This window comes from Aethina tumida, chromosome 6 (assembly GCF_024364675.1).
Source record: "Aethina tumida isolate Nest 87 chromosome 6, icAetTumi1.1, whole genome shotgun sequence".
Lineage (NCBI taxonomy): Eukaryota > Metazoa > Arthropoda > Insecta > Coleoptera > Nitidulidae > Aethina > Aethina tumida.
Genome location: NC_065440.1, coordinates 19023969 through 19049308, shown reverse-complemented (window position 1 = coordinate 19049308; position 25340 = coordinate 19023969). Strand labels below are relative to the sequence as shown.

Genomic DNA, 25340 nt, shown 5'->3' with positions numbered 1-25340 from the left:
CAATTAAAAATATGAACTGACGTGAATAATATGAACGTGGTCAAAAAACAAATATAACATGTATAATAAATAATACTGAGAAGTGCTACAATTTTGTATAGTTTTCAAGGTGATCTTCTCAATATTCAATCATTATTTTTAATGTGAACATCACAAAAACACACCAAATCATATAATAATGATAATTTTTAAAAGTTTACTTGAAGAATTCACTTTTTAAATTAAAATAAATAAGAAAAAAACAATAAATTATAACATTATAAACAGATAACAACGTACAAATTTATGTACGGTTTGACTGGTGTTAATTTTAGTAGTTGGATAATTTATTAATGTCTAATTATAGACTTTACCGTAGTTTTGATTGATTTAAATCGATAATATTTTCGTGGAGGACCAAAAAATAAACGGTTATTTATGTACTTTTACAACGATTAGTGATTGATTAATGATTTTTTTTCCTTTTTTTGCAGGACGAATGCCGAACCAACCCGAACAGGTGGACGGGCGCTCCCCGACCTGGAGTTCCTGCATCTCCAACCGCCCCAGAGGTAACTAAATTCAATATTTTGTTATATAAATTCCTAATCAAATGAAAGGTAATTAAATAATCTATTAAATTATACTTCGAGTATTCGTACTTTTGGACGCCAAATAAAAAAGTTGGTAATTTTTTTAGTTTTTCATAAATATCGTACTCAGATGAAATTTTTCGCCATGACAGTTTGGACTCAAATGAAAGGTAATGAAAAAGACTATTTAATTATTTGGAATCTTCATTACCTTTGGGTATGAAATAAGGAAGTTACAACTCAAATGTGGGTAATTTTTTTTAGTTTTCCTTAAATATCTAACTCAAATCAAATAATACACTATGAAAGTTTGAATTCAAATTAAAGGTAATGAAAAGATCTATTTAATTATACTGGGTGTTCAATATTTTGCAGCCAAATCTGTGCAATATTCTAATAAAATTAGCATTTCAAATGAAAGGTAATGAAAAGATGTATCGATTTATACTGAGTGTTTATTATCTTAGAGCATGAAATAAAAAGTTACGGTTAAAAATCCATAATTTTGATGACTCTTCACCAACTGCTCCAGAGCTAAAGACCTAAACTAAATAGTTTTCGGTTCTGGACAGTTGCGGGAACGGCATCGGATGCACAAAGAACGTTTTCGTTCACCATCTGCCGCACTAACTGTACTTTACTGTTGCATCTTCTCAGCCTTTCCTCCACCTCTATCACACATATTTTTTCATCCTTCCTCGTGTTTAGCGTGAAAGTCCTAATTACAGAAATTCGGTTGCAGGTGTAACTTAGGTGAAAGTACCGATTTAGAATCGGTCACGATTTTTCCGAACGGCGTAAACGCAATTAAAAAAGTGTCAAGGGTATTTGTTAGTTTAATTGCTGGATGACAAATTCCGAGACCAAAAACGGAACGGCTTTTGTTTAGTCCGAACGAAAACAATCGGCGACCTTTAAAACGACAAAAACAAACCGCTTTATTAATTGATGATTGCCAAACATGCATAATTATTGGGTTCAATGGGTTTTTTCGTGGCAATCGATTTTATTTAACGAGGAAACAATGATACAACAACAATAAAGGTTGCCGTTCGTTAGTTTTCTCACTCGCCTTTTATAATAATAACTATAATATAAATGTTAATTAGAAAAGAAGAAGTGTGGAGGATAATAAAATTGATTGTGGCAAATCAGGTCGATCGAGTAATGTCAAATTCATTACACGTCAAATCCTTTCTCTTTTCTTTCTGTTGTGCATCGTCTTCATCTTCAACTTTTATCTTTGTGTGGAAAGAGGAAGCAACTTTATGTTGCTCATAATTATTTCTTTATTAAGTAGCCGAGGAACAAGTTAATAATTATAATGTCAACATTCATAATTTGGCTAATAAATTAAAACGGTAATTAAGAGTGTTGTAATAAACTGAAAATGAAGAATCCGGTTGTATATTTTACGTCTTCATTTTATACTTTGTTTTATTAGCTTTTATATCTTCCTTAATTACTTCAATTATATTACAAGTTTAATTAATTTTTACAAACAAAACTAAAATAGGTTTGCAAATATTTAACACCAAAAGGCGCCGAAACAAAAAATAAGCAGTAAAATGACAAAAATTACAATAACTATAATCCACGTGAAGGAATTTATTTCCTCAGGTTCCATTTTCGACTCCACTTCCTTCCAAGGTTCAAAAAATATTTTGCCCACGTCACAGAAGAAACTATATTGAAGATCTATTGGCTCTTTTATAAAATTGTGCTGTACAAAAACAACTTCAATCGATGAGTTGTAAAAGATCTGATCAAACAGTACTAATAAATTGTTGTGTTCCAAACTTAGGTAGGAAACGTTCAAACTACCTAAACTACCAATTTCCAGGTACTCTAATAAGTTGTTATTAAAAGATAAATGTTCCATTACTGTTCCAGTTTTCAAAAAATCCAAATCATGCTCATGGATTCCTGTCAGTCGATTGTAATTGAACATAAACTTCTTCAAATTCAACAAATTCCTAAAACTATTACTCTTTAATACGTCGATTTCGTTGTTGTCCAAATTCAGCAAGAGTAAGTCACGCAAGTCAGAGAAGGCTTCAGCTTCCAAAGTTTTAATTTTACAGTTGTTCAATTCGATTCTCACTATTGAGCAGTTGTAAAACGTGTGAGTTCTTATAACTGGGACACTGCTTGTGGCGAGTGCGAACAACTCCAGGTGATAATTCTGAAACAAATTCACCCCCAGCTCCTTGGTGCTTGTGTTCCTCAAAAACACATTTTTTAAATTATAATTTGTGTCATTGTTGGTGCACAATTTTGGAACTTCTCCTAGAAAGGCAACTTCCTCAACCAGATTTTTCAGAACATCTACAAATGTTTGGTCTCTGGTTATTGTTATAGACTTTGCACCCCGATCTAAGATGCTTTGGTTTAAATAATAACACGACAATACGCATAGAAATCGAGTTGAAATTATTAACAGCTTCATTTTATGATAATAGTTAAACTTGATGGTCGTGGAACGATTGTAACAAATCAAATTGGAATTATGACAGTCATCAGGTAAATTGATGTGATTTTTCATGGTCGATCGCTCGAACATTATCGTTTCATTAATTTAATTAAGCTAATTGGGTTAATTGAATCTTTCACACGTTTATTTTTGATTATTTTGTTAATTAATTTTTTTTTTAAGTTTTAATTAAATAAATCATATTTTTATTAAATATACTGATGAAATATTTCATTACGAAAGTTTCAGTTCAAATTAAAGGTAATGACAAGATTTAATTAATTATTCCGACTTTGAAAATTGGTAAATTTCTTGTCTTAACTCAAACTGAGGATTTTTTTATTAATATTTTGACTAAAATGAAAGATAATAGCAAAATTCACTAAATTATTACATCTAATGTAATTAAATATCTAACACTAATTGAGGTTTACTTTTAGAAAGTGTGGATAATAAAGAATGAAAGTACCTTAGGGAATGGGATAAGAAACTTAAGACAAAACTGTGTATATTTAATTGTTTAATAATTTATAACTTCTGAATAAGTAGACAACTCAAAGTTAATTTAATGACAACAAAAAATTAGGAGTAAAACAACAGTTAAAAAAATAAAAACAGAGACCAAGACTGCAATCCACTGCAAAGAATTTTTTTCTTCAGCTTTTATTTCCTTTGACAGTTCCATCTTTTTCCCAGGTTCAAAATATATATTTTTAATGTCACATATCTGACTATTTTGATAATTGAAAACTTCATGTATATAATTGTATCGTACAAAAATGGTATCGATTGTGGAATTAATAAAAACCTGTTCGAACATCGTGAGCAAACTGTTGTTATCAAAACTTATATAGAAAACATTCAAATTTTTGAAGCTACCCAATTCTAAGTAACCCAATAAATTATTACTAAAGTACAAAGAATTAATTCTGGTAGCACCTTTCAAAAAATCCAAATCATTTTTACCAATTCTGGAAAGTTGATTAAAGTTAATCAAAAATGTTCTCAGGCCTGTTAAATTCTTAAAACTTTTACTGTTCAAGCTTCCGATTTTGTTGTAGCTCAAGTCCAACAATTCTAAATCACGTAAATCCGAAAAAGCTTCAGTTTCTAACGTCTCAATTTGGCAGTTGTTCATAATGATACTCATTATCGAAGTGTTGTAAAACGTATGACTTTTTATCACTCTAATGGTATTTTTACTTATTGAAAATATTTCCAGTTGATAATTTTGAAACAAATTCACTCCTAGCTCTTTGGTACTCGTGTCCCTTAAGTAAATACTTTTTAAAGCTGTATTCGTGTGGTTTTTGGTGCAGAATTTTGGTACTTTCAGTAGCAAGTCCAATTTATCTGGGATACCATTTGCCACATTTTTATCAACATATCCTTGAATTTCCAAAGACTTTGGACCAAAGCACAAAATATTGTCATCAATGTATGTACAAGCCAACACGTTCCAGACTTGCATTAGAATTATTAACAACTTCATTTTGAGGTAAAATGAATAATAAATTTTTGTAACAATTCACATTTAAATTAAGAGAGTCAGTATTAAATTGATTTATGATTAAATTAACGGTTTAATTCATTTAAAACACTCGCTTAAATGAAATATTTCTAATAACATACGAAAGCTAATGAAGTGAAATAAAAGATAATGAGAAGATTATTAATTTAGACTGAATTTTCAATACCTTAGGGTATGAAATAAGGTAGTACCAGACAAAAATAGGTAATTTTAATCATTTTTCTTAAATATCTGTCTAAAATGAAACATCTAATTATGAAGTTCCAACTCAAATAAAGGATAATGGAAAGATTATTAATTTAAACTGAAATTTCAATATCTTAGGGTATGAAATAAGGTAGTACCAGACAAAAATAGGTAATTTTAGTCATTTTTCTTAGATATCTGTCTAAAACGAAACATCTAATTATGAAGTTCCAACTCAAATAAAAGGTAATGGAAAGATTATTAATTTAAACTGAATTTTCAGTACCTTAGGGTATGAAACAAGGTAGTAACAGCCAATTAATAGGTAATTTTAGTCATTTTTCTTAGATATCTGTCTAAAATGAAACATCTAATTACGAAGTTCCAACTCAAATAAAGGATAATGGAAAGATTATTAATTTAAACTGAAATTTCAATACCTTAGGGTATGAAATAAGTTAGTAACAGCCAAAAAATAGGTAATTTTAGTCATTTTTCTTAGATATCTGTCTAAAATGAAACATCTAATTACGAAGTTTCAACTCAAATAAAGGATAATGGAAAGATTATTAATTTAAACTGAAATTTCAATACCTTAGGGTATGAAATAAGTTAGTAACAGCCAAAAAATAGGTAATTTTACTCATTTTTCTTAGATATCTGTCTAAAACGAAACATCTAATTATGAAGTTTCAACTCAAATAAAGGATAATGGAAAGATTATTAATTTAAACTGAAATTTCAATACCTTAGGGCATGAAATAAGTTAGTAACAGCCAAAAAATAGGTAATTTTAGTCATTTTTCTTAGATATCTGTCTAAAACGAAACATCTAATTATGAAGTTTCAACTCAAATAAAGGATAATGGAAAGATTATTAATTTAAACTGAAATTTCAATACCTTAGGGCATGAACTAAGTTAGTAACAGCCAAAAAATAGGTAATTTTAGTCATTTTTCTTAGATATCTGTCTAAAACGAAACATCTAATTATGAAGTTCCAACTCAAATAAAAGATAATGGAAAGATTATTAATTTAAACTGAATTTTCAGTACCTTAGGGTATGAAACAAGGTAGTAACAGCCAAAAAATAGGTAATTTTACTCATTTTTCTTAAATATCTGTCTAAAATGAAACATCTAATTATGAAGTTCCAACTCAAATAAAGGATAATAGAAAGATTATTAATTTAAACTGAAATTTCAATACCTTAGGGTATGAAATAAGTTAGTAACAGCCAAAAAATAGGTAATTTTAGTCATTTTTCTTAGATATCTGTCTAAAATGAAACATCTAATTATGAAGTTCCAACTCAAATAAAGGATAATGGAAAGATTATTAATTTAAACTGAAATTTCAGTACCTTAGGGTATTAAATAAGTTAGTAACAGCCAAAAAATAGGTAATTTTAGTCATTTTTCTTAGATATCTGTCTAAAATGAAACATCTAATTATGAAGTTCCAACTCAAATAAAGGGTAATGGAAAGATTATTAATATAAACTGAAATTTCAATACCTTAGGGTATGAAATAAGGTAGTACCAGACAAAAATAGGTAATTTTAGTCATTTTTCTTAGATATCTGTCTAAAATGAAACATCTAATTATAAAGTTCCAACTCAAATAAAAGATAATGGAAAGATTATTAATTTAAACTGAATTTTCAGTACCTTAGGGTATGAAATAAGGTGAAAAATGGGTAATTTTAGTCAGTTTCCTTAAATATCTAAATCAGGGTAAATAAATAACAGTAAGAATTCCATTAAAATGTGTTAATCGACCTATTCCAGGCGGAAGGACCTCCAGTTCAAATGGAACCGGTGGACCTGAGCGTGAAGACGCCGGTGGTGCTGCAGGTGCCGAAATACCCGGCCCAAAGACTAAGGAATCCGCCGCCGTCGTCGAAGCTGCAACAACCTCCAGGTAACCAGTCCGATTTCCATATTATTTAAGTGAAAAACAATCGGTGCAAAAGCAAGATAAGATGGAATGCGGTCCGTGTGTGCAGAAGTGAACGCACAATTGGGCAATCATCTAACTGGCTTCTAATTAATCGGATCGATCGCGTATCTCTGTCGTAACGAAACGACAGAACCGAAAGATCAAACGCGAACGATAATGTTCGATCCGCTTCCCTCGACGTTTCCTTCCACACACACGCCAAAGGACAAACGACAACTAGTACTTTCCTTTCTATAATTCGCACGTGCACGTAGTACGTGCCGCGGTCCGCGGTACCGTTCCGACGCCGCGTTTCAATCCCCTCAATCAGCCGAGGCGAGATGGTCGTAAAATCGTCGAATTTGAACGGCGAAGACGCGACGACCGACGGCCAGATGCAACGCGGCTCTCGTTGCGTGGGCGTGAAAGACGCCTCCGATCACGGTAATCGAACGGTAATCGAACGGTAATCGAACGGTAATCGAACGGTAACGGTTACGCGGGGACGCACAAAAGGCCGTGCGCGATTTTTCATTGTTCCGAAGCGATAAAACCTCATTAACGATGCACGTTTCTGCGGTCGTACGCAAACGGCACGGGAAAAAAGGCACGGGAAAACATGTAAATCGGCGAGATAAGAGGAAGGTAAGCGGAGACGGTGGGCGTAAATGGCGTAAACGCGCCGGATCGCATGGAGAAACATCGGCTACCTTTGACCCCGATCTCCATCTCCATTCCCACCATCACTTTTCTATTAGTTTTTTTATTTAATTGTATTTTAATGTTGTATTGTAATTAAGTTACTGTTTAGAACACATCTAAATTTTTTTTTAGTACATTGAGGTTCAAATTATTAATGGTTAGAGGAAAGACTGAGATATCACATTTTGAATGTTGAATGTTTTTCTTAAATAACTCCCTCAAATGAAACATTTCAACATGAAAGATGGTACTCAAATGAAATGTAATAAAAAAACCTATTAAATTAGTCTGTTTTCAACACATTAGGGATTGAAATGAGGTAATTACAGTCAAAAAATTGATAATTTTAATATTTTTTCTTAAATATCTCTCTAATATGAAAGATTTTGCTATAAAAGTTTGAACTCAAATGAAAGGTAATGAAAAGTTCTGTTAAATTTATCTGAGTTTTCAATACCTTAAACTATAAAATATGGTAATTACTGTTAAAAAATTGATAATTTCAATATTTTTTCTTAAATATCTCTCTAAAATAAAAGATTTTACTATGAAAGTTTGGACTCAAATAAAAGGTAATAAAAAGCTCTGTTAAATTAATCCGAGTTTTCAATACCTTAAAGCATAAAATAAGGTAAGTACAGCAAAAAAAATATAATTTTAATTTGTTTTCTTAAATATCTCTCTAAAATGAAAGATTTGGCTATGAAAGTTTGGCTATGAAGTGCTGTTAAATTAATTTGAGTTTTCAATACCTTAAAGTATCAAAAAAAGGTAATTACAGCCAAAAAATTAATTTTAATATTTTTTCTTAAACGATTCAAATAAAAGGTAATGAAAAATTCTATTAGATTAAGTGATTCAATACCTTAAAGTACAAAATAAGACAATTACTTAGTAAGTTTTGATTATTTTAGGGTATGAAATAGGGTAATTACTATCTCAAAATGGTTAAATTTAGTACAAGTTGGTAAATCTGTAAGTTAGAGTGTAATAAAAGGTAATTAAAAAACTATTAAATTATACTGGGTGTTTATTACATTAAACAAACATGTAATTTTCCTCAGTTGTCCTTAAATATCTAAATCAAGTAAATAAATTTGGTATCAGAATTGGGATCTGTTAAATTATACCGAGTGTTCATATACTTTGAGACATGAAACAATAAAGCTACTGAAAAATCATGATTTTTTCCTAAAAACTTTAAGTTGAACGGTAATTATTGAGACAGCTAGATGTAGGAATATACACCTGCGTGTGGTTGTTGTTGTTGTTGTTGTCGGTTGCGAAACGGAACGAAACACGGAGCTACTGGTTTTTGTGTTTAGGCGGAGAGCGAAGAGAAGGAGGCGCCCGGTTCGGGGCGTGCGATAGTTCAAGTCGTGCGGACGTCACGGAGCGACGCCGAAACGCCGTTCCGTTACTTCGTCGACTATATGGGAAGATTATCACGCCGGTCGTCTTTGTGTCCTCGATCTTTTGCCCAAAAATTTTTTACGAGTTTTCTCGGGGTTTGGAGCTCGATAGAAAGTCCTGGTTGGTAAATAAGTGTAAAATAACAGTAATTCATGGTAACCAGAGGTCGGACAATCGTTGGTTTATGATTAGAAGGTTTCGTTATCGACGAATTTCGGAATTCAATTTGTGCTCTAGTTATGGTTAGAGTGTCGCAATCTCGTTCACTGTCAATTGGGTAATTGGATCGATTTGTGATTGTTTTGTTAGTAATTTGTTGACCACAATATCGCTTAATTTCCTTAACGAACCATTCAATGTGCCCACGAAAATTATATTATACAACTATTCGGGTGAACGTGACTTTTCGCAACTGACACTGAAAGTACCAACAACGTCAAAGTGAACAATTAAAAAACCAACTTTATTAACGCGACAACTTGGACGAAGGCAACGAAGGGCTGAGGCTTGGTGGAGGAGGCACGGCGTTCGACGTACATGTCCCACCTCTCGAAGCATACGTCCTCCGTGGCCCCGCAAAGCGACGGGAAGTCCTCGTTGCATGTCTCGTCCTTCGGACACTCCGTGCACGGCTTCCCCTTTTTCCCAATCGGCTGTCCGGCCACGTTGCCCTTCGGGCCGTAGTTGCAGCAAAAGTAGAAGTCCCGCGAGTCCCGGAAACGGGCGCAGCCGACGTGCGTCGTCTCCGCCCACACCATCTGCGTGTAGTTGGACGCCTTGTCCTCCGTATACGAGCCGATCATCGACGCGGCGGCGGCTTCGCCCCCGTTCATCCAACCCTTGACCACCTCGAAGACGTACTTGTCGTGGTCGGCCCGTTTCGTCGACACAGGCACCACGTACGTGCTCTGGCCTACGTCCTGGAACTTCTCGGTGATCGGGCACTCGCTGACGTTGCGGGAGCAATCGCTGCACCGGCACCTGGCCACGTACTCCAGCTCCATGTGGTAGTTCATGAACGCCATGTTCGATATCTAAAAATTATCAGGTGCACATTGATGACGGGTTTGTTGATGATAAGTTACGGAGTGGTTGATGGCGAACTGGCTACGCAGCTGGTTGTGAGCGTTGATCACGTCCGTGCGGAAGAACTCGTCCCATTCGGCCGGATGGCAGCGGCCGGCTCCGTCGCACGTTTCCTTGTTCACGCAGGCGATGTTTGTGACGTTGCCGCAGTCCATCTCGCACCATTCCATCAGCAGGATTCGCTCGATCTCGCTGCCCATGTAGTCCGAACACGAACCGAAAGACAAAATGGACAGGAACAACAATGCTGCTGCCAGTTTTGACATGTCGCTGTGCTTGACTGTTTTCTAGATGCATGATTGTCATTTTTTTTTTTAAAGGTCCAATTTTATATATACCTTGGGGTATGAAATGAAAGCTAAAATAAGGGTAATATTCGTAGTTTTTCTTAAATATCTCGCATGAATTCACTAATTCACTAAGAAAGTTTGTACTCAAATGGAAGATAATGAAATAATCTATTAAATCATACTGAGAATTTATTACTTTAGGGTTTTTAGAATGAAGATATAGCTAAAAAATGGGTGATTTTCTTAGTTTTTCTTATCTATATCTAACTCAAATGAAATATTTAACTACGAAAATTTGGACTCAAATGAAAGGTAGTGAAAAGATCTATTAAATTATACCGGGTGTTCATAGACTTAGTGCACAAAATAAGCGATTTCCAACCAAAATCATAACTTTCCTGAACAGACTCTTCCCTTTTCCCCATACCAGCATTGCATTGGAAACAAAACGATTTTTCTCATATCGTCTAATAAAAACAATTTGAACGAACGTACCAACCAAAGTCCTTGATACAGATAAAAGAGCGAGCGCGGAACCTTCTATTCCTATCCTATCGTATCGCAAGGTACGTATTATAGAAAGGTACCTAAACCGAAGTTGCCACACTCGGTGTTCGCTCGCCGGGTTTTTTTTTTCGTTTATTTCTCTTCTCTCCACCATCGTTTCGTATCGTAATTGCGAATTGAACGATGTAAACTGTGGCGGCCAACGTAATTAATAAAGTCGCGTCCAAGTTCCAAGACGTGGGATTGAAAAAAAAATTGGATATGGGAACGGGCCGCAACCTTCGGTCGTTCGATCTCGATAAATCATTTCGGACCGAAAAACGGTAGCGTTATTACATTAACAATTTATCGCGATCGGGTTTATCGTTAATTGATCTGTTACCCGAACCGGAATCCAATCGGATTGTGTTTGTTTAATAAATAAATAACATGGGCCAACAGTTAATTTGGTGCCAATGATTTTTTTAATTTAATGTTTCTGGCTAATTTTCATGTGTAGGATTTATTGCTTCAGGGTATGAAATATAGAAGTTACAACCAAAAATTAGTTAATCTTTATAGTTTTTCTTAAATATCTCTTTCAAATAAAATATTTTACTATGAAAATTGCGACTCAAATGAAAGATAATAAAAAAATATATTAAATTATATTGAGTACCCTTTACCTTAGGGTATGAAATAAAGAAATTACAGCCAAAATTAGGGTAATTTTTGTGGTTTTTCTTAAATATCTGACTCAAATTAAATCTTTTACTATGAAAGTTAGAACTCAAATGAAAGGTAATGAAAAAATATATTAAATTATACTGAGTGTCCTTTACCTTAGGGTATGAAATAAGGAAATTACAGCCAAAATTAGGGTAATTTTTATCGTTTTTCTTAAATATCTGACACAAATTAAATCTTTTACTATGAAAGTTGGGACTCAAAAGAAAGGTAATGAAAAAATCTTCTAATCTAAATTATACCGAGTCTTCATTACATTGAGGTATGAAATAAGAAAGTTACTGCCAACAATTGGGAATTTCTTCTTAATTACCAGACTTAAATGAAACATTTCATTATAAAACTTTGGACCCAAATAAAAGATAATTGAAAGACCTACTAAATTATACTGAGTGTTCAAATCTTGTGAGTTTGGCAAGAAAGATGTTGTTTGTTTTCCTGCACCCAAATAAAAATGATCTTGCCTCCATAATGGTTGTCTACTGGAATTAATGTTTAACGATTTTCAAAGTGTCGGACGGAAGGATGGTACATAAAAAGAACATCATCGTTCGGCGTTCAGTCAAAAAAAGGCTCATTAAGTTGAATTATTTTTATTACGTGCGTTTCGTTTAGCGGTTTTCGGTTTTCTAAGCGCTTCTTAATGAACGGCTTTTTAACGGCGTCACTTAACTAGTAGAAAAAAAACGAGTCTTTGTCACGCACATAACGTCATTAAAATCGCTTCGAAATGTTCCTCAAATTTGTCCTAATGTTCAATAGTAGGACTGTTAGGATTGATTGAATTCCATTCGGTGCATAACTGAACTGTTGGTCGTTAAAAATAAAACCAAAAAAGGGCGAAAACTCTCCGAGGTATTGCGTTGGAAACAATTAAAAGCCGACAAAGTACGGTACGATTAAATTTTCAAATATCTCCGATAGAAAACTGGAACTAATTCCGATTGATTTTATTGCCAATTCCAATTTGGTCTTTTACATAAACAAGGTTTCTTTTTTCCTACATGTTCAGAACGAATTTTGAAAGAGTGGGTGCAACAATGAAGTGCCGTTCACTTAAACTCCAATTTGTAGTCAATTAAGTTATGCAAATCGATCAATCCGTTTTACAATTCACAAATCGATCGTCGTTCAGTGTTATTAAGGTCGTCGAGATTGTGAAGAGACACCGAATTAATTATCTATTAGTTATTTTGACACGGACAATATTAATTGGACGTTCATACATCATGTTCGTCCTCGTCGTCCGTTTTTTTGCTTCCCGTCCGTTACGAAATAATTATCCGGCCGGGCCGTGCCTTAAAACCACCCAAAAAAAAAACCCATAATCGATCTCGATAATAAATCTAAAAATTGACGCCGCTCATTTTAACACCTTCCGCCCAAACAATGTTGTTTTGTTGTTGTCGGCCGATGCGAAATGGTAAATATTGATGCGTCCGGGTAGAAAGCGCAAGCCTCGGGTTCTAATCCGTTTCGCCAGCACGTTGCCGCACCGGTACCATTCGGGTGGGGTTCCCAAGGTCGTGAAGATGCGGCCCGGCAAGTGTATGTGCCGTGCCGCCGCCAAACGGATTCGTACGCAAACAATCGGCATTTTTTTCTTGATGGTCTTTCCAGATTTGTCTGATTTTCACTGTCTTTATTAAATAGTTCATTCAAATGACATTGCTATCCATGGAATTTGGGCTCAAATGAAAGGTAATGAAAAGACCTATAAAATTATGCGGAGTTTTCATTACCTTAGGGTATGAAATAAGAAAGATATCGCCAATAACAGGTAATTTTCGTGGTCTGTCTTAAATATCTGGGTAAAATGAAATATTTCGTTATGAAAGTTGGGACTCAAATGAAAGGTAATGAAACAGTCTATTAAATTCTACTCAAATTTCACTTCCTTAGGGTATGAAATAAGGAAGATACAACCAAAAATTGAATAATTTTTGTAGTTTTTCTTAAATATCTCACTCAAATTAAATAATTTACTATGAATGTTGGGACTCAAATGGAAGGTAATGGAAAAAATCTGTTAAATTATACTGAGTCTCCTCTATCTTAGGGTATGAAATAAGGAAATTACAGCCAAAATTAGGGTAATTTTTATACTTTATCTTAAATATTTGACTCAAAGTAAATAATTTTCCATGAAAGTTGGGATTCAAATACAAACTAATGAAAAAATCTATTAAATTATACTGAGTCTTCATTATCTTAGGGTATGAAATAAGGAAATTATAGCCAAAATTATGGTAATTTTAATAGTTTACTATGACAGTTGGGACTCAAAAGAAAAGTAATAAAAAATCTATTAAATTATACTGAGTGTTCATTATATGTGCGTTTAATAAGAAAGGTAATGAAAAAATCTATTAAATTTTAGTAGTTTTTCCTAATTATCTGACATAAATGAAACATTTCACTATTAATATTTGATCTCAAATAAAGGTAATGAAAATATCCATTAAATTGTATTGCCTTTATTACCTTAGGGTAGCAAATAAGGACGTTTCAGCCTAAAAAGTGATAATATTAATAAATTCTAAATATCTTTAAATAAAAAGAAAAGATCTATTAATATATATATTCCGTATTAGTACTGGGTACATTGCCTTTATTTTAGAGTATGAAATGATCAAATTTCAGCTAAAGAACGTTTAATTTTCGATGTGTTCCTCAAGTATCTGGCGTGTCTTTTATTTTTTAAAAATTTATACTGGTGTTCAGTGGTTGTTTTTTTGCGGAGCGACATTTGAAGCCGAGGCGAAAGGTAAATAAAACCGTAGAGTAACCGCCCATCTACGTTTGCGAAACTGGTTTTCAACACACACACTCGCATCTAATGTGAACATCATTATAATTGTCTAGATCGTCTCCGCTTAGAGAAAACGTTACTCCCATACAACGGACATCTATGCACATAAAATCTCCTTTGTTTTATGTGTTTGTTTTTGCTGATTTTGTTTATATTACCCATTGGACTCACCTAAAACATAAATTCTATTAGTAATTGCTAATTAATTTTATGGATCTTTATATTATATTTGTAGTATACAAAATTTCTTACCTTTTTTACTCCAGTTTGTTTTGTTTTCTCCTCTATCTTCTTGGGTAAGAAGGAAATCAAACTTTTTATTGTTGTCAACTCCCATGAAGGAAAATTGTGTAAACGATTTCTAGTTTTTTTATCACTATTTTTACACAGATTATCACATATTTTTATGTACACAATGAACATTATGATTTTTCACGCCTGTTTATGAATTATTATGGTTTACACACTCGCAATTTTAATATTAAGCCGAAGAAACGCTGAACCTAAGTAAACCGCAAAATGGCGGTAATTGTTTATACAACGCTAGTCGAATTAGAGTCTAAATTTTAATTAAATATAAAACAATACGTACTATTTTTTACCTACAAATTAATTAAATTGTTACTAATATAAGAACGCAATTATATTAAGCAATAAAAATATACCGGTCTTAATGTGTTAAATTTAGGAGTATGCAACAGGTGTGCAATTTGTGCAATTTTGGTAACATAACTGTCGGCGTTGTTATATTAAATATTGTTTTAATTACAGACATATCTGAAAGCGCCATAAAGTCGCAGGACCTGCTCAATTTGGGCGACACGTCCCGCAGCCTAGCCTCCACTGCCGCCCTGTTAGCCTTACAGCGCATCAAAGGCACCTCCATGTACGTATTAAAACAGTTCCCAGCGACAAATCATAATTATAACGTTCCAGTTCGATAACACCGCATCACCCGTTGGAGCCACCCGCCACCAAGTCGACGAACAACAACGTCGGCGAGGATAAGTCGCCGGACCAGATGCGCAGACGGAAAACACATCGGTGCGACGTGGCCGGCTGTCACAAGGTGTACACGAAAAGTTCGCACCTGAAGGCGCACAAGCGGACGCACACCGGCGAAAAGCCGTATCAGTGTTCGTGGGACGGTTGCACGTGGAAATTCGCCAGGTCGGACGAGCTGACGCGACACTACAGGAAGCACACGGGCCAGAAGCCGTTCAGCTGCAACCTGTGCCAGAGGTCGTTCAGTCGGTCCGACCACCTGTCCCTGCACATGAAACGGCACTGATTTCGGATGTACATCCGTAGCTTAGGTCAATTTGTTTTCATGCAGCTGTAGTCAATTATAATCGGCGTTTAATACTCAATTTGTTGTGGTGCTAAAAAACGGTACAAAAAACTATGAATAACAATGTACAGATCTGTAAATTATATGTAAACTGGTGTCAGTAAATCTTCCAAATAATTGTTAAGCTATGAAACCCCCTGTTACTAGTAGAAATTTATATTATACATAATGTTTATACTTAAGAGAGGTATTATAATGTAAATAGAATATTTATTTTAACTTAGTTGTACATTTAACTTGTAAAAAACATTTTTTTATATAATCGGCCAGTTGTAATCTAATCTAAATGTTTTTAGTCAATTTAATCTGCCTTTTTATTTGAAATTACATAACTCACGCACTTTAAAAGTGTACTAATGAGTTGAGGTACGGATTCCTAAAGTTCTACTAATTTAATTAATTTTAAATAGTAATTTTAGTTAATTAATTAATTGTAAGTAGGTAAATGAATGAATAACTCAAGCCAGTATCAAATGGCCAGTAATTTAGCCATAATTCACGGTTGATTTTTATTGTTTTAACATTCCAACAATCGTTTTTTTGGATCTCTAACTATATTTTATTTTTATAGTTTTAAGAATAGTTGATGTTTTTGTATTATACATAGTAGATTTTTTTGTATTTATATGGCATTCGCTAGGGCATTTCTTTTTTAGTCATTCCAGACAATAAAACAATATTATACATATGTTATATTTTATATAGATGGGATTTATGTATACATATATATTTATTATGTTATGTTAATGTTAAGTTGTTTCAATAAACAGCATGGAAGGGTAAATTTTTTATTTAGTCGTAAAATAAAATAAACAATTTATTAATCAGTGATTTATATTCAATAATAACTTAGTTAACATCTAAATAAATGCATTTTATACAACAACTAGATAAACATCTCAGAACTGAAACATCAGAAACACCTCAAAAACAAAATAATAAAGAATCTCGTGACAATCTCGATATACAGAAAAGCGTTAGTATCTAATAAATAATAAAGTAATATTAATCATAAACTTGTGTGTGCAGCCGTCAAATACTTAAAGCTTAAATTTCCCTACAAAAAGAAAAACTAGTAGAAAATGTACAAAAATACTCTTTCTCCATCAATCAATCATTCGTATTCGACACGTCAGTAACAAAAAACTGTCTTTTAAGTCACAGCATTCACCGTTCCTCGCTGCCGTTTAACTTCTCCTGCTTCAGCCGCTTCGTCTGCTTCAGGTGCTCGAATTCGAAGTCTCTTTCAGTCAGTTCCAGCCTGAAAAACCCAAATGTAACACAAAACACTTAACTGGTTAAATCAGAAACCTGTTGACAGCGTAAATAAGATTCTCTTCGGCCAAAACATCTTCGGGCGGGTTACGTAGCCGGGCCAGAGTCTCGCACAGTCCCGGACACTGTTTCCTGCTGCTCGACGACCCCAGACACCCGATGAGGATGACGAGAGCCGTCTTAAACAATACCTTCACCCCCTCGCACAGAAACACGTCCCACAATCGTAGCAGCGTGTCCCAGGGCAGAGTGCGGGTGAACGCGCACAGGAACCACTCCGTGCAGTAGAACATGGGCTCGGCGTTCACTTTTTTTAAGTGCTTATAGACGGCCGGACATACTTTCTTCAACAAGCCTAAAATGGGGGGGGGCTCATTTACTTGTACATGGTGTGAATTGATTTTACCTTGAAGAATCATTCCGTCCCGCTGCACTACTTCCATGTCGGGGGAGTAATAGTCTTTCAAATACTTATCGGATATGGAAACTAAGCACCAGAAGGCCTGTTCTGAAGGCATGTGCATTAGGAGGAAAGCTGCCACAGGAGCTTGTGCCTGGCAATAGCCCACTTTGTCGTTGTACGACGCGTACGCCTTTAATATATTAAAAAGCTCCTTCTGCCTAAAATTAATTAAATTAAATCATTTCAAAAATAGGTTAACTTGCGGGTTGGCCAACTGTGCGGTAACAAGTCCCACCACCACATCCACAAGTTAAGGTGAACGAAAACGGTGCATTAGGTTGGCAGCGCATTTCGAAAAATATTTAAATCGTACCCGGGCTTATCTTCCGAATTGAACATCTCGTGCATCGGAAACTGCCTGTGAATGTCCTTCTTGATCTCGTCCAGACATTTCGGGTCGCCCGTTTCTCGTAAACGGTCCTGGTACACGTTGGGGTTCTTGTCCATCAGCAGTTTGCCGCCGCACAGGTAGAGCCAGGCACGCGGCCGCACCGACATCGGTATGCCCTTGCGGCACCGCTCCTTCACCTTCTTGTAGTTGGTCGTCATGTAGAACGTCCACTTCGACAACATCTTGAGCCACTTGCGTTCGCGACGCAGCACCGTTTCGGGCGGCGGCCCGCTGTGACGGGGCTCCGGGGAGTATTGGGTGCCGCCGAGGAAGCCGTGCCGGTCGGGCACAGTTGATATGACGCTGCCATCGATGATCTACAAATGTGGTAATTAAATCGTTTCCTCGTTGCGACAGCACACGTTTTATTAGGTCGTTAAGTTTATAAATAAGTCGCAACTACGGATTAGGAAACCGCATGGATGATAAATAAATAAATTATTGTACACGCTCGGACATGAATATTCATTCACATATTTTTTTTTATGACTTATGTAACTTGCTATGAACAAATGTTGTGTGTGTGTAATTATTGAAATCATGATCCGAAGCGTTGAATAAATTATATCTGGTGAATTGCTATAATATTGAAATTGTTAAAATGCAGGTTATTCTAAAATTTGTTCTGAGATAATATTATAATATGTTTTGGGGTAATTTATTTAAAATTAAAGCAGCAAACAACATAATACATTAGCACATACAATAAAGATAAAATTCAATTCTCCTTAATGTTGTGGAGAGAATAGTAATATTAGTACTGTTAAAATGCATATTATAAAACTAGTTTCAAGTTAATAAATGATTGTTATTTGGTGTTTTATTTAAAAATAAAAACGAATGTGTTGACACATACATTAAAGATAAAAAAACAATTCAAGAGTCAGTTACATATATTCAAATCGGATTTCAGAATTCTATTCAACTAGTTTTTACATAGAACTGATAAAATTTTGATATAAACATAATATGTTTAAACATATGATATTATGAGGATAAATCTAAATTTGCGTCATTAGGCAAAACCCATTCATCCAATTATAATATATATTCATAATTAATTCAACACATATTCCCAAAACTTTACAAAAGGGCCTAACCTCAAAAACAAGTTAGAGTTAATTAACAAACACATTTAGTAAAAAAATTATCATTACCGTGCTATTTTCGGACAATTGCGAAATAGTGTCGTCGGCATGTATCGACGATGCCATCCTAATTAACACAAAATCACCTCACGACATTCTCATCAACAAACCCACTGGTTACTGTCTGTTTACAAACACCGTGTTTTCACATCTGTTTCCTCTCGCCTCGCCATTCGCCGTCGGATTTCCACACTGATCGGCTGCCCACCGCGAGGGGTACCGTGTCTTCGGTCGCGAATTGGATTTATTGACGGTAAATTGGCGTTAATTTGCGTTAAATTGGGGGCGTTCACTTGACGCTAGTCTGTTGACAAAAAATGACACATCCACGGGTGTAACACAGTAAATTTTGGTTTGGGTTGGCACCACTGCGTAGGTTTGACGCACTGTTTTCATTTTTGAAAAATTACTCAATTATTTTATTATTATTTACGTTCCATTCATTAAAATATATTGGGGTAAATTCAGTTTTTTATTCGTAAGTATTAAACATACCTAGTTACGTAGTAATCATGATAATTGTACTAATTATAAGTATAATTATTTTAATTCATATAATAAAAAATAAAAACGATTTAATCATATGAATAAAATTGAATGACATCAGAATTATATTAAAATACTTTATTCACGAATATTAACAATAAATTAACACATGAATATCATGCAAAGAACAATAAAAAACACTTTTAATCTTTAATAAGTAATGCGTCGATTGCGGGGAAAGTGTGGCCTTCTAGGATTTTCAAAAACGCTCCACCACCTGTTGAAACATGCGACAGTTTTCCTTCTGCATTCCATTTCGTTAAGACGCTTCCTGTTCTTCCACCACCAGCTACTGTTATGCAACCATTTTTGGTCGCTTTTATTATCTCATCCAGTATTACTTTTGTTCCATCATTGAACTGGGGGAACTTCACCGTTCCAACAGGACTGGAAACAATATTAATTAAGTAACAATTCATTTCTTTGGAAAAGATTTAAATTTACCCATTCCATAAAATAACTTTGGCTTTGGCTATGGATTTTTTGAAAGTTTCGATAGTTTTTGGACCGATATCGCCCGCAATCCAACCCGGTTCAATTCCGGATTCAATATCAGCCAATTTTATCTGTCCGTTTACAAAAAAGTCGGTGATGTAGAAGTCTTCGGGTATCACCAATTTAACGTTGTTTTTCTGAGCTTTCTCCACGATAGCCTTCACTGTTTCCTCCAATTCCGGACGTATTGGAGTATCACCAACTGGTACTCCGTAAACAAGCTTCAGGAAATTATAGGCTTGTCCCCCTGCGATTAAGATTTCGTCCGCCACCTCGCACATGTGGTTCATCAGGGGGATTTTCTCGTTGCACTTGTTGCCGCCCAAAATGCACACCAAAGGCCGGGAACTACAAGCATCACACAACATAATTAGCAAGATTCACAAACCACTGACACCCGTTATACTTTTGCGAATCGTTGAGTACGGCGGACAGATGCGTCAGTTCGGATTTCATCAGGAATCCGGCAGCCCTCACGTCGAAGCCCTCGCCCAGCATCGAACTGTGCGCCCGGTGGATCGTACCGAACGCGTCGTTCACGTAGACGTCGCCCAGCTTGGCTAGACTTTCCCTGAAGTGGCGGATGTGTTCGGGCGTCGCGGCTGTGGGGTTCCCCAACACGTCTTTGCCCGTTCCCTGTTCGCCGAGGTCGAAACGCAGGTTCTCCAACACGATGATCGACCCCTGCGGTGGGTTCTGGCAGTACTCGATGGTGGTGGGGCTCGGTACCGGGTCGGGAAGGAACGTCACGTCTTTCTGCAGGAACTTTCCGAGGACCTTCGCCACTTTTTCCATCGACAGCATTTCGACTACTTTGCCGCCGGGTCTTCCCCGGTGCGACATTATTATTACGCTCTTTGCATTTTGGGCTATGCAATAGTTTATTGTTTTTAGCGACTCTTCAATGCGGAAGTAATCGGTTATCGTACCCTCATTGTCAAAGGGGCAATTGTAATCCACCCTAAAAGAACTTACTTATAGAAATACTAAGGAACTTTTGTTGATTTCATACCTGATTAACACGCGTTTATTGTTCAAGTCCAACTCGTCAATGGATCTTAGGTTGGCAGTATTCATTTTTACACAACACTTTGTAACCGTATCAATTGTATGAAAAAATAATTCGTTGGATGACTTGTTTATATATATATATACAACTACATCGGGCGTCATTTAAAGAACGGAGGATTCTGTTGCTGAGAACAATGGTTTTGGTTGTTTACTTTTGGATTTGTTGGATGTTTTTCGTTTGAACAACTCGAATATTTTGGTAAACAGGAGGATTTTGATTTGTGCGTTCGATAAACAGATTCTTCAAACTAATAATAGAAACAATAAATTTAAAATGAATTTTTTAGATTTATTTTATATTTATTATCCAAATAATTTGTTATTTTTTCTATTATTTTTTTAATTTCATCTTTACTAAATTTAACTAGTTTCTCATGACCCTTGTGTCCAAGGGTTGCACAACACAACTGTATAAGTGAGAATCAAGTTATAAATATCATTTTTGTACTGTTAGTCATTTATCAGTAACGACATAATAAAGATTTGTTTTTGGTTTTATTTTTTTTTTAACTGCATGTAGATTCTCATTGAAAGTAATTAAAGAAAGTTTTAAATAAATGTAAAATAATTATAATAAAATTAATTTTCCATTGTAAACAAATTGTTAACATTACTTAAACTATTAAATTAAGGAAAATTACATGGGAACTTTCTTTTATCAAATTGTTTTCTTATCTTATCTCAAAATTCATTCATTGTTTTCATTCTTAAATACACAAAAACATTAAATCGAGGTTATTATGTTAATTTCAAAATATACATCAAAATCAAGATAATTTAATATAATTTTAGAATCAGATACAAGAAATAATAAAGAATTAATTTTTAAAAACTAAAAGTTTGTATTAATTCCAAATTTTTGTAAGGGACTTCCCCGAAGTTATTAAGTTATACGCCATAATACGAGATAAATATATTTTCTGTTATAAAAAATTCAATTTACAACATAGTTTATTGAAATTTTAGGATGAAAAATAAAAAAATAATAAATAATTAATTTTTCAAAATTAAAAGAGGTTATCATCTTTATCATTAAAACGTTTTTCTGTTTATTAGATATTAAGATAACTTGAATTTGAAAACAACTGGAGGCATCTATCGGACATATGTTCAAATGTTTGGTATACGGGTTGCATAACTTAGTAATCATATTAACAAATATACATATTGATATTATGACGAATCAGCCAATTCAACAATATTTTAATTAAATATTAACTTAGATAAGTGACGTAAATCAAATAAATTTTTACGTTAATTATATTTTATTAAAGTTGAAATTTTGAAATAACTGATTTGTAGAAACTGCTTATTTGGTAATAAATTTAAATATTAATTTAAATAAGACGCAATTAATAATATCATAGTATAAATAATATAAATAAATTGGTAAATATTTAACGTTTCTAATTTAAATTCTTTAATATTTTCAATATTTATTCATCATACAAAGATATTAAATTAAGGTTGTAAAAATAATCATCTACTTATTCTATTAATTTTATTTAATCTTTGGTATTATAATAAAACAGATTTGTAATTTGTAATTTGTAAGGTAGTGGCGCCATCTACAGTGTTGGAAAAGTTTTATTAGTTTAAAATATATTTTTATTAATTCATTAATTTGAGGCAACTGTGTTTAATAATTAATAAAAATGTTTGTTTAAAATATATTGACATACTTACCTAATTAAACTGTTTATAATTAGTATAGAGTAACCATGACGAAATAAAACAACAGCAAATTTACAAATACGTCTATAATAAAACAAACCTAATTGTGTATATAATAAATCCGGTCAGTAATAAATAAAAAATACAAAAAAAGTTACAACGTACGTATAATAAAGCCAACAAAACAACATCAAATAAGTCTCATTTGTTTTATACATCTTGGCACTACTTACAAACACTATTTAAATCCATAATATACAAATTACAACCGTCCATCATCCGTCCTCGCGTCGTCCGCGACCTGTAACAGAAACATCCCCCCCGATTAATAAAAACTAGCCGGCGCCCATCAATGGTGGTGACCTAGGGTGAGGAGCATCGGCGTCATGCAGCCCAAAACCAGACACAGCAACTGGCAGCCGCTCAGGGCGTGCGGCGCCGCCTTGGGGCTCTCGTTGCCCGGCAATCTGGTGTACGACGAGTGGCTGTGGCCGCCGTGTGACGTCAGGTCCGCCAATACGTGGACGGTGGCCACGTACAAGAACGTTCCCGCCGAAAATAGCATAGCTATACCTGTAAATATTAATAATACAAGATTTGCTTGGACTGTTTTCTGTGATTTGTTCTGGTATTAGCGTTTAATCGCAATGTTTTATCTGAATAAACAACCCATTGTTCATTAATACATTGTGATAACCCGAAAACGTAAGTTTTTAAGCTGTTATCTTCTGTACAAACACTTTATTTGTCTGTCCCAATTAATAACGACCGATAAAATAATGGAAACGTCGCGAACCTGTTGCGTTTACGGACGTTAAGGTCTCCTTTGTGCTTTGTCCGATTCCAAAATACGTCACTATTGTTCCAATTGGGGCGGCCAACGAGAAAATCAGTAAATGCTTCCTGATTCTCTGCCTGCAACGTACAAAATTATTAATTAACACATTCAACAAACATTTTTTATCAATTTGTACCGTTCAATTCCTTCGTGCAGAAGGAAGGTGACGAGTCCGAAGGCGGCGGGGGCTTTGTGCAACATGATTGCCAGGAAAACGATGATTTCAACGTCGGCATGACTGGTGGTGGCGGCTGCACCCAATGCTATGCCATCAGCAGCTGCGTGCACCACCAGGCCGATCGTTGCCGTTATGTTCCTCTCGCTGGGGTTCAGGTTCTCATTTCTCGATTGTGAACACTACAAACAATTTATTTCTGAAAATCCACACTAGAAAAAACAATCACCGGTTGATTTGTGGAAACTGCATAGTTTTAGCTCTTCTAGTTTTTGGTCAGCACAGCGTTAAAATAATCTTTGTTCTTTATTTCATGAAATTACCTAAACTGTTTTAGCTTTTTTGTCATAAAAAATTCAATTTTTAGGATAATTTAATGAAATTTTAGATTGACATAGAAATAATAATAAGGAATTAATTTCTGTAAATTTGAAGTTTTTATCTCTTTCTGATTTTAGTCAGGACATCTTGAATCTTCCTTCTTTGTTCAACAATTACGAAAGTTTTAGGTTTTCTGTCATAAAAAATTCAATTTTTATTATAATTTATTTAAATTTTAAATTAAATTAGAAAAAACTATGAAGAATTAATTTTTGAAAACTAGAAGTTTTTATCTCTTCCAGATTTTCGTCAACACATCTTCAAACTTTTCTCTTTGATTTACAACATTATGAAACTATTTTAACTTTTCTGCCATAAAAAATTCAATTTCCAAGATAATTAAAAACAAATTTAGGATGAAATAAAAAAATAATAAATATATAATTTACATGCTTTTATCACTTCTTGTTTTTGATAAAAAATGATGAACTAAGACTTTGATCTCTCAGTTTTTTTAATAAATTTAGATCAACTAAAAATGTATCTTGACCAGTTTAAATCTGAATATAATAGGAATACTCTCATTAAATTAAGTAATCATCAACTATCTTGTAAAGACAAAAAATCAAAAACCATTCAATTATGATCCACTTAACTAATAGTCTTATCAAACATTAAACAACAAGATTTGAGAATTCAAAAAATCAAAATGAAATTAAAATATTATCTATATAAATTTACCTGATCAATGCACAACATGAAAACAAACCCGAGCACCAAACTGAGTCCAATAACTGAAAACGGATCGGTGTGTTCCGCCGTGGCAGATTCATTGTGGGCCTGTGCCGTTTCGGTCAAAAGGGGCCTCACGCCCTCCGGAATTATAACTGCCAACGCAGTGCCCACCAACAAACCAGCACCGAACACAGTGATCTTCTTCAACTTATCCTATAAAAAAATATAAATGCAATGACGACAACAATAATAACCAATGAGTGTTTGTACCTCGGAGAAGCTCAAGAACAAGGGAATGGAACCGGCCAGGAAGGAACCGAAGAGCATAACGAACACGAGTAGCAGAAGCATCACGGTCTCGTCCATGGTGAAGCAGGTGGTTGTTGTACGACCGACTCGTGAATTATGTCATGGGTATTCTTGTCAGAGTTGTCGCGTCCGTATGTGAAATGCATACGTATGGCGGATTTCGAATAATATTTACACGTATCAGTTTAATTTATTAAATCTGACAGATATAGAGAATTTAATGTTTAAAGTTGGACACACTTAATCTCGTAAATTATTAACCACCTGCACGGATTCATGTTTTTTATTCTGTTTTTTATTTATTTTAC

General features: G+C 34.3%; 5 protein-coding genes across 5 annotated transcripts in view; 1 reads left to right on the top strand and 4 right to left on the bottom strand.

Moving 5' to 3' along the window:
* Nucleotides 1-16375, top strand: part of LOC109602998 (Krueppel-like factor 7) — a 32645-nt gene extending 16270 nt beyond the window's left edge. Inside the window, exons 3-6 of the mRNA XM_020019446.2 lie at nt 474-551; nt 6554-6686; nt 15012-15126; nt 15177-16375. Of these exons, the coding sequence (XP_019875005.1) occupies nt 474-551; nt 6554-6686; nt 15012-15126; nt 15177-15531 (681 nt within the window). The 3' untranslated portion in view covers nt 15532-16375. The remainder of the gene's footprint in view (nt 1-473; nt 552-6553; nt 6687-15011; nt 15127-15176) is intronic.
* On the bottom strand, nt 9262-10298 carry LOC109602997 (venom allergen 5). Its single transcript, XM_020019445.2, has 2 exons — nt 9905-10298; nt 9262-9853 (listed from the first exon to the last, which is right to left on the bottom strand). Exons 1-2 carry the CDS (start codon nt 10169-10171, stop codon nt 9269-9271), a joined length of 852 nt encoding a protein of 283 aa, XP_019875004.2. The 5' UTR covers nt 10172-10298; the 3' UTR covers nt 9262-9268.
* A 30-nt stretch (nt 16376-16405) lies between the features above and the next one.
* LOC109602977 (TBC1 domain family member whacked) lies at nt 16406-19189 on the bottom strand. The gene is made up of 5 exons (XM_020019423.2): nt 18878-19189; nt 17643-18037; nt 17273-17487; nt 16903-17221; nt 16406-16852 (listed from the first exon to the last, which is right to left on the bottom strand). Exons 1-5 carry the CDS (start codon nt 18932-18934, stop codon nt 16759-16761), a joined length of 1080 nt encoding a protein of 359 aa, XP_019874982.1. The 5' UTR covers nt 18935-19189; the 3' UTR covers nt 16406-16758.
* Nucleotides 19190-19477: 288 nt separating this feature from the next.
* Nucleotides 19478-21024, bottom strand: LOC109602988 (phosphoglycerate kinase 2). Its single transcript, XM_020019435.2, has 4 exons — nt 20922-21024; nt 20316-20870; nt 19859-20257; nt 19478-19801 (listed from the first exon to the last, which is right to left on the bottom strand). Exons 1-4 carry the CDS (start codon nt 20984-20986, stop codon nt 19558-19560), a joined length of 1263 nt encoding a protein of 420 aa, XP_019874994.1. The 5' UTR covers nt 20987-21024; the 3' UTR covers nt 19478-19557.
* Nucleotides 21025-22803: 1779 nt separating this feature from the next.
* LOC109602981 (zinc transporter ZIP9) lies at nt 22804-25230 on the bottom strand. The gene is made up of 5 exons (XM_020019427.2): nt 24994-25230; nt 24730-24936; nt 23629-23849; nt 23451-23569; nt 22804-23227 (listed from the first exon to the last, which is right to left on the bottom strand). Exons 1-5 carry the CDS (start codon nt 25087-25089, stop codon nt 23004-23006), a joined length of 867 nt encoding a protein of 288 aa, XP_019874986.2. The 5' UTR covers nt 25090-25230; the 3' UTR covers nt 22804-23003.
* Between the last annotated feature and the right edge of the window lie 110 nt (nt 25231-25340).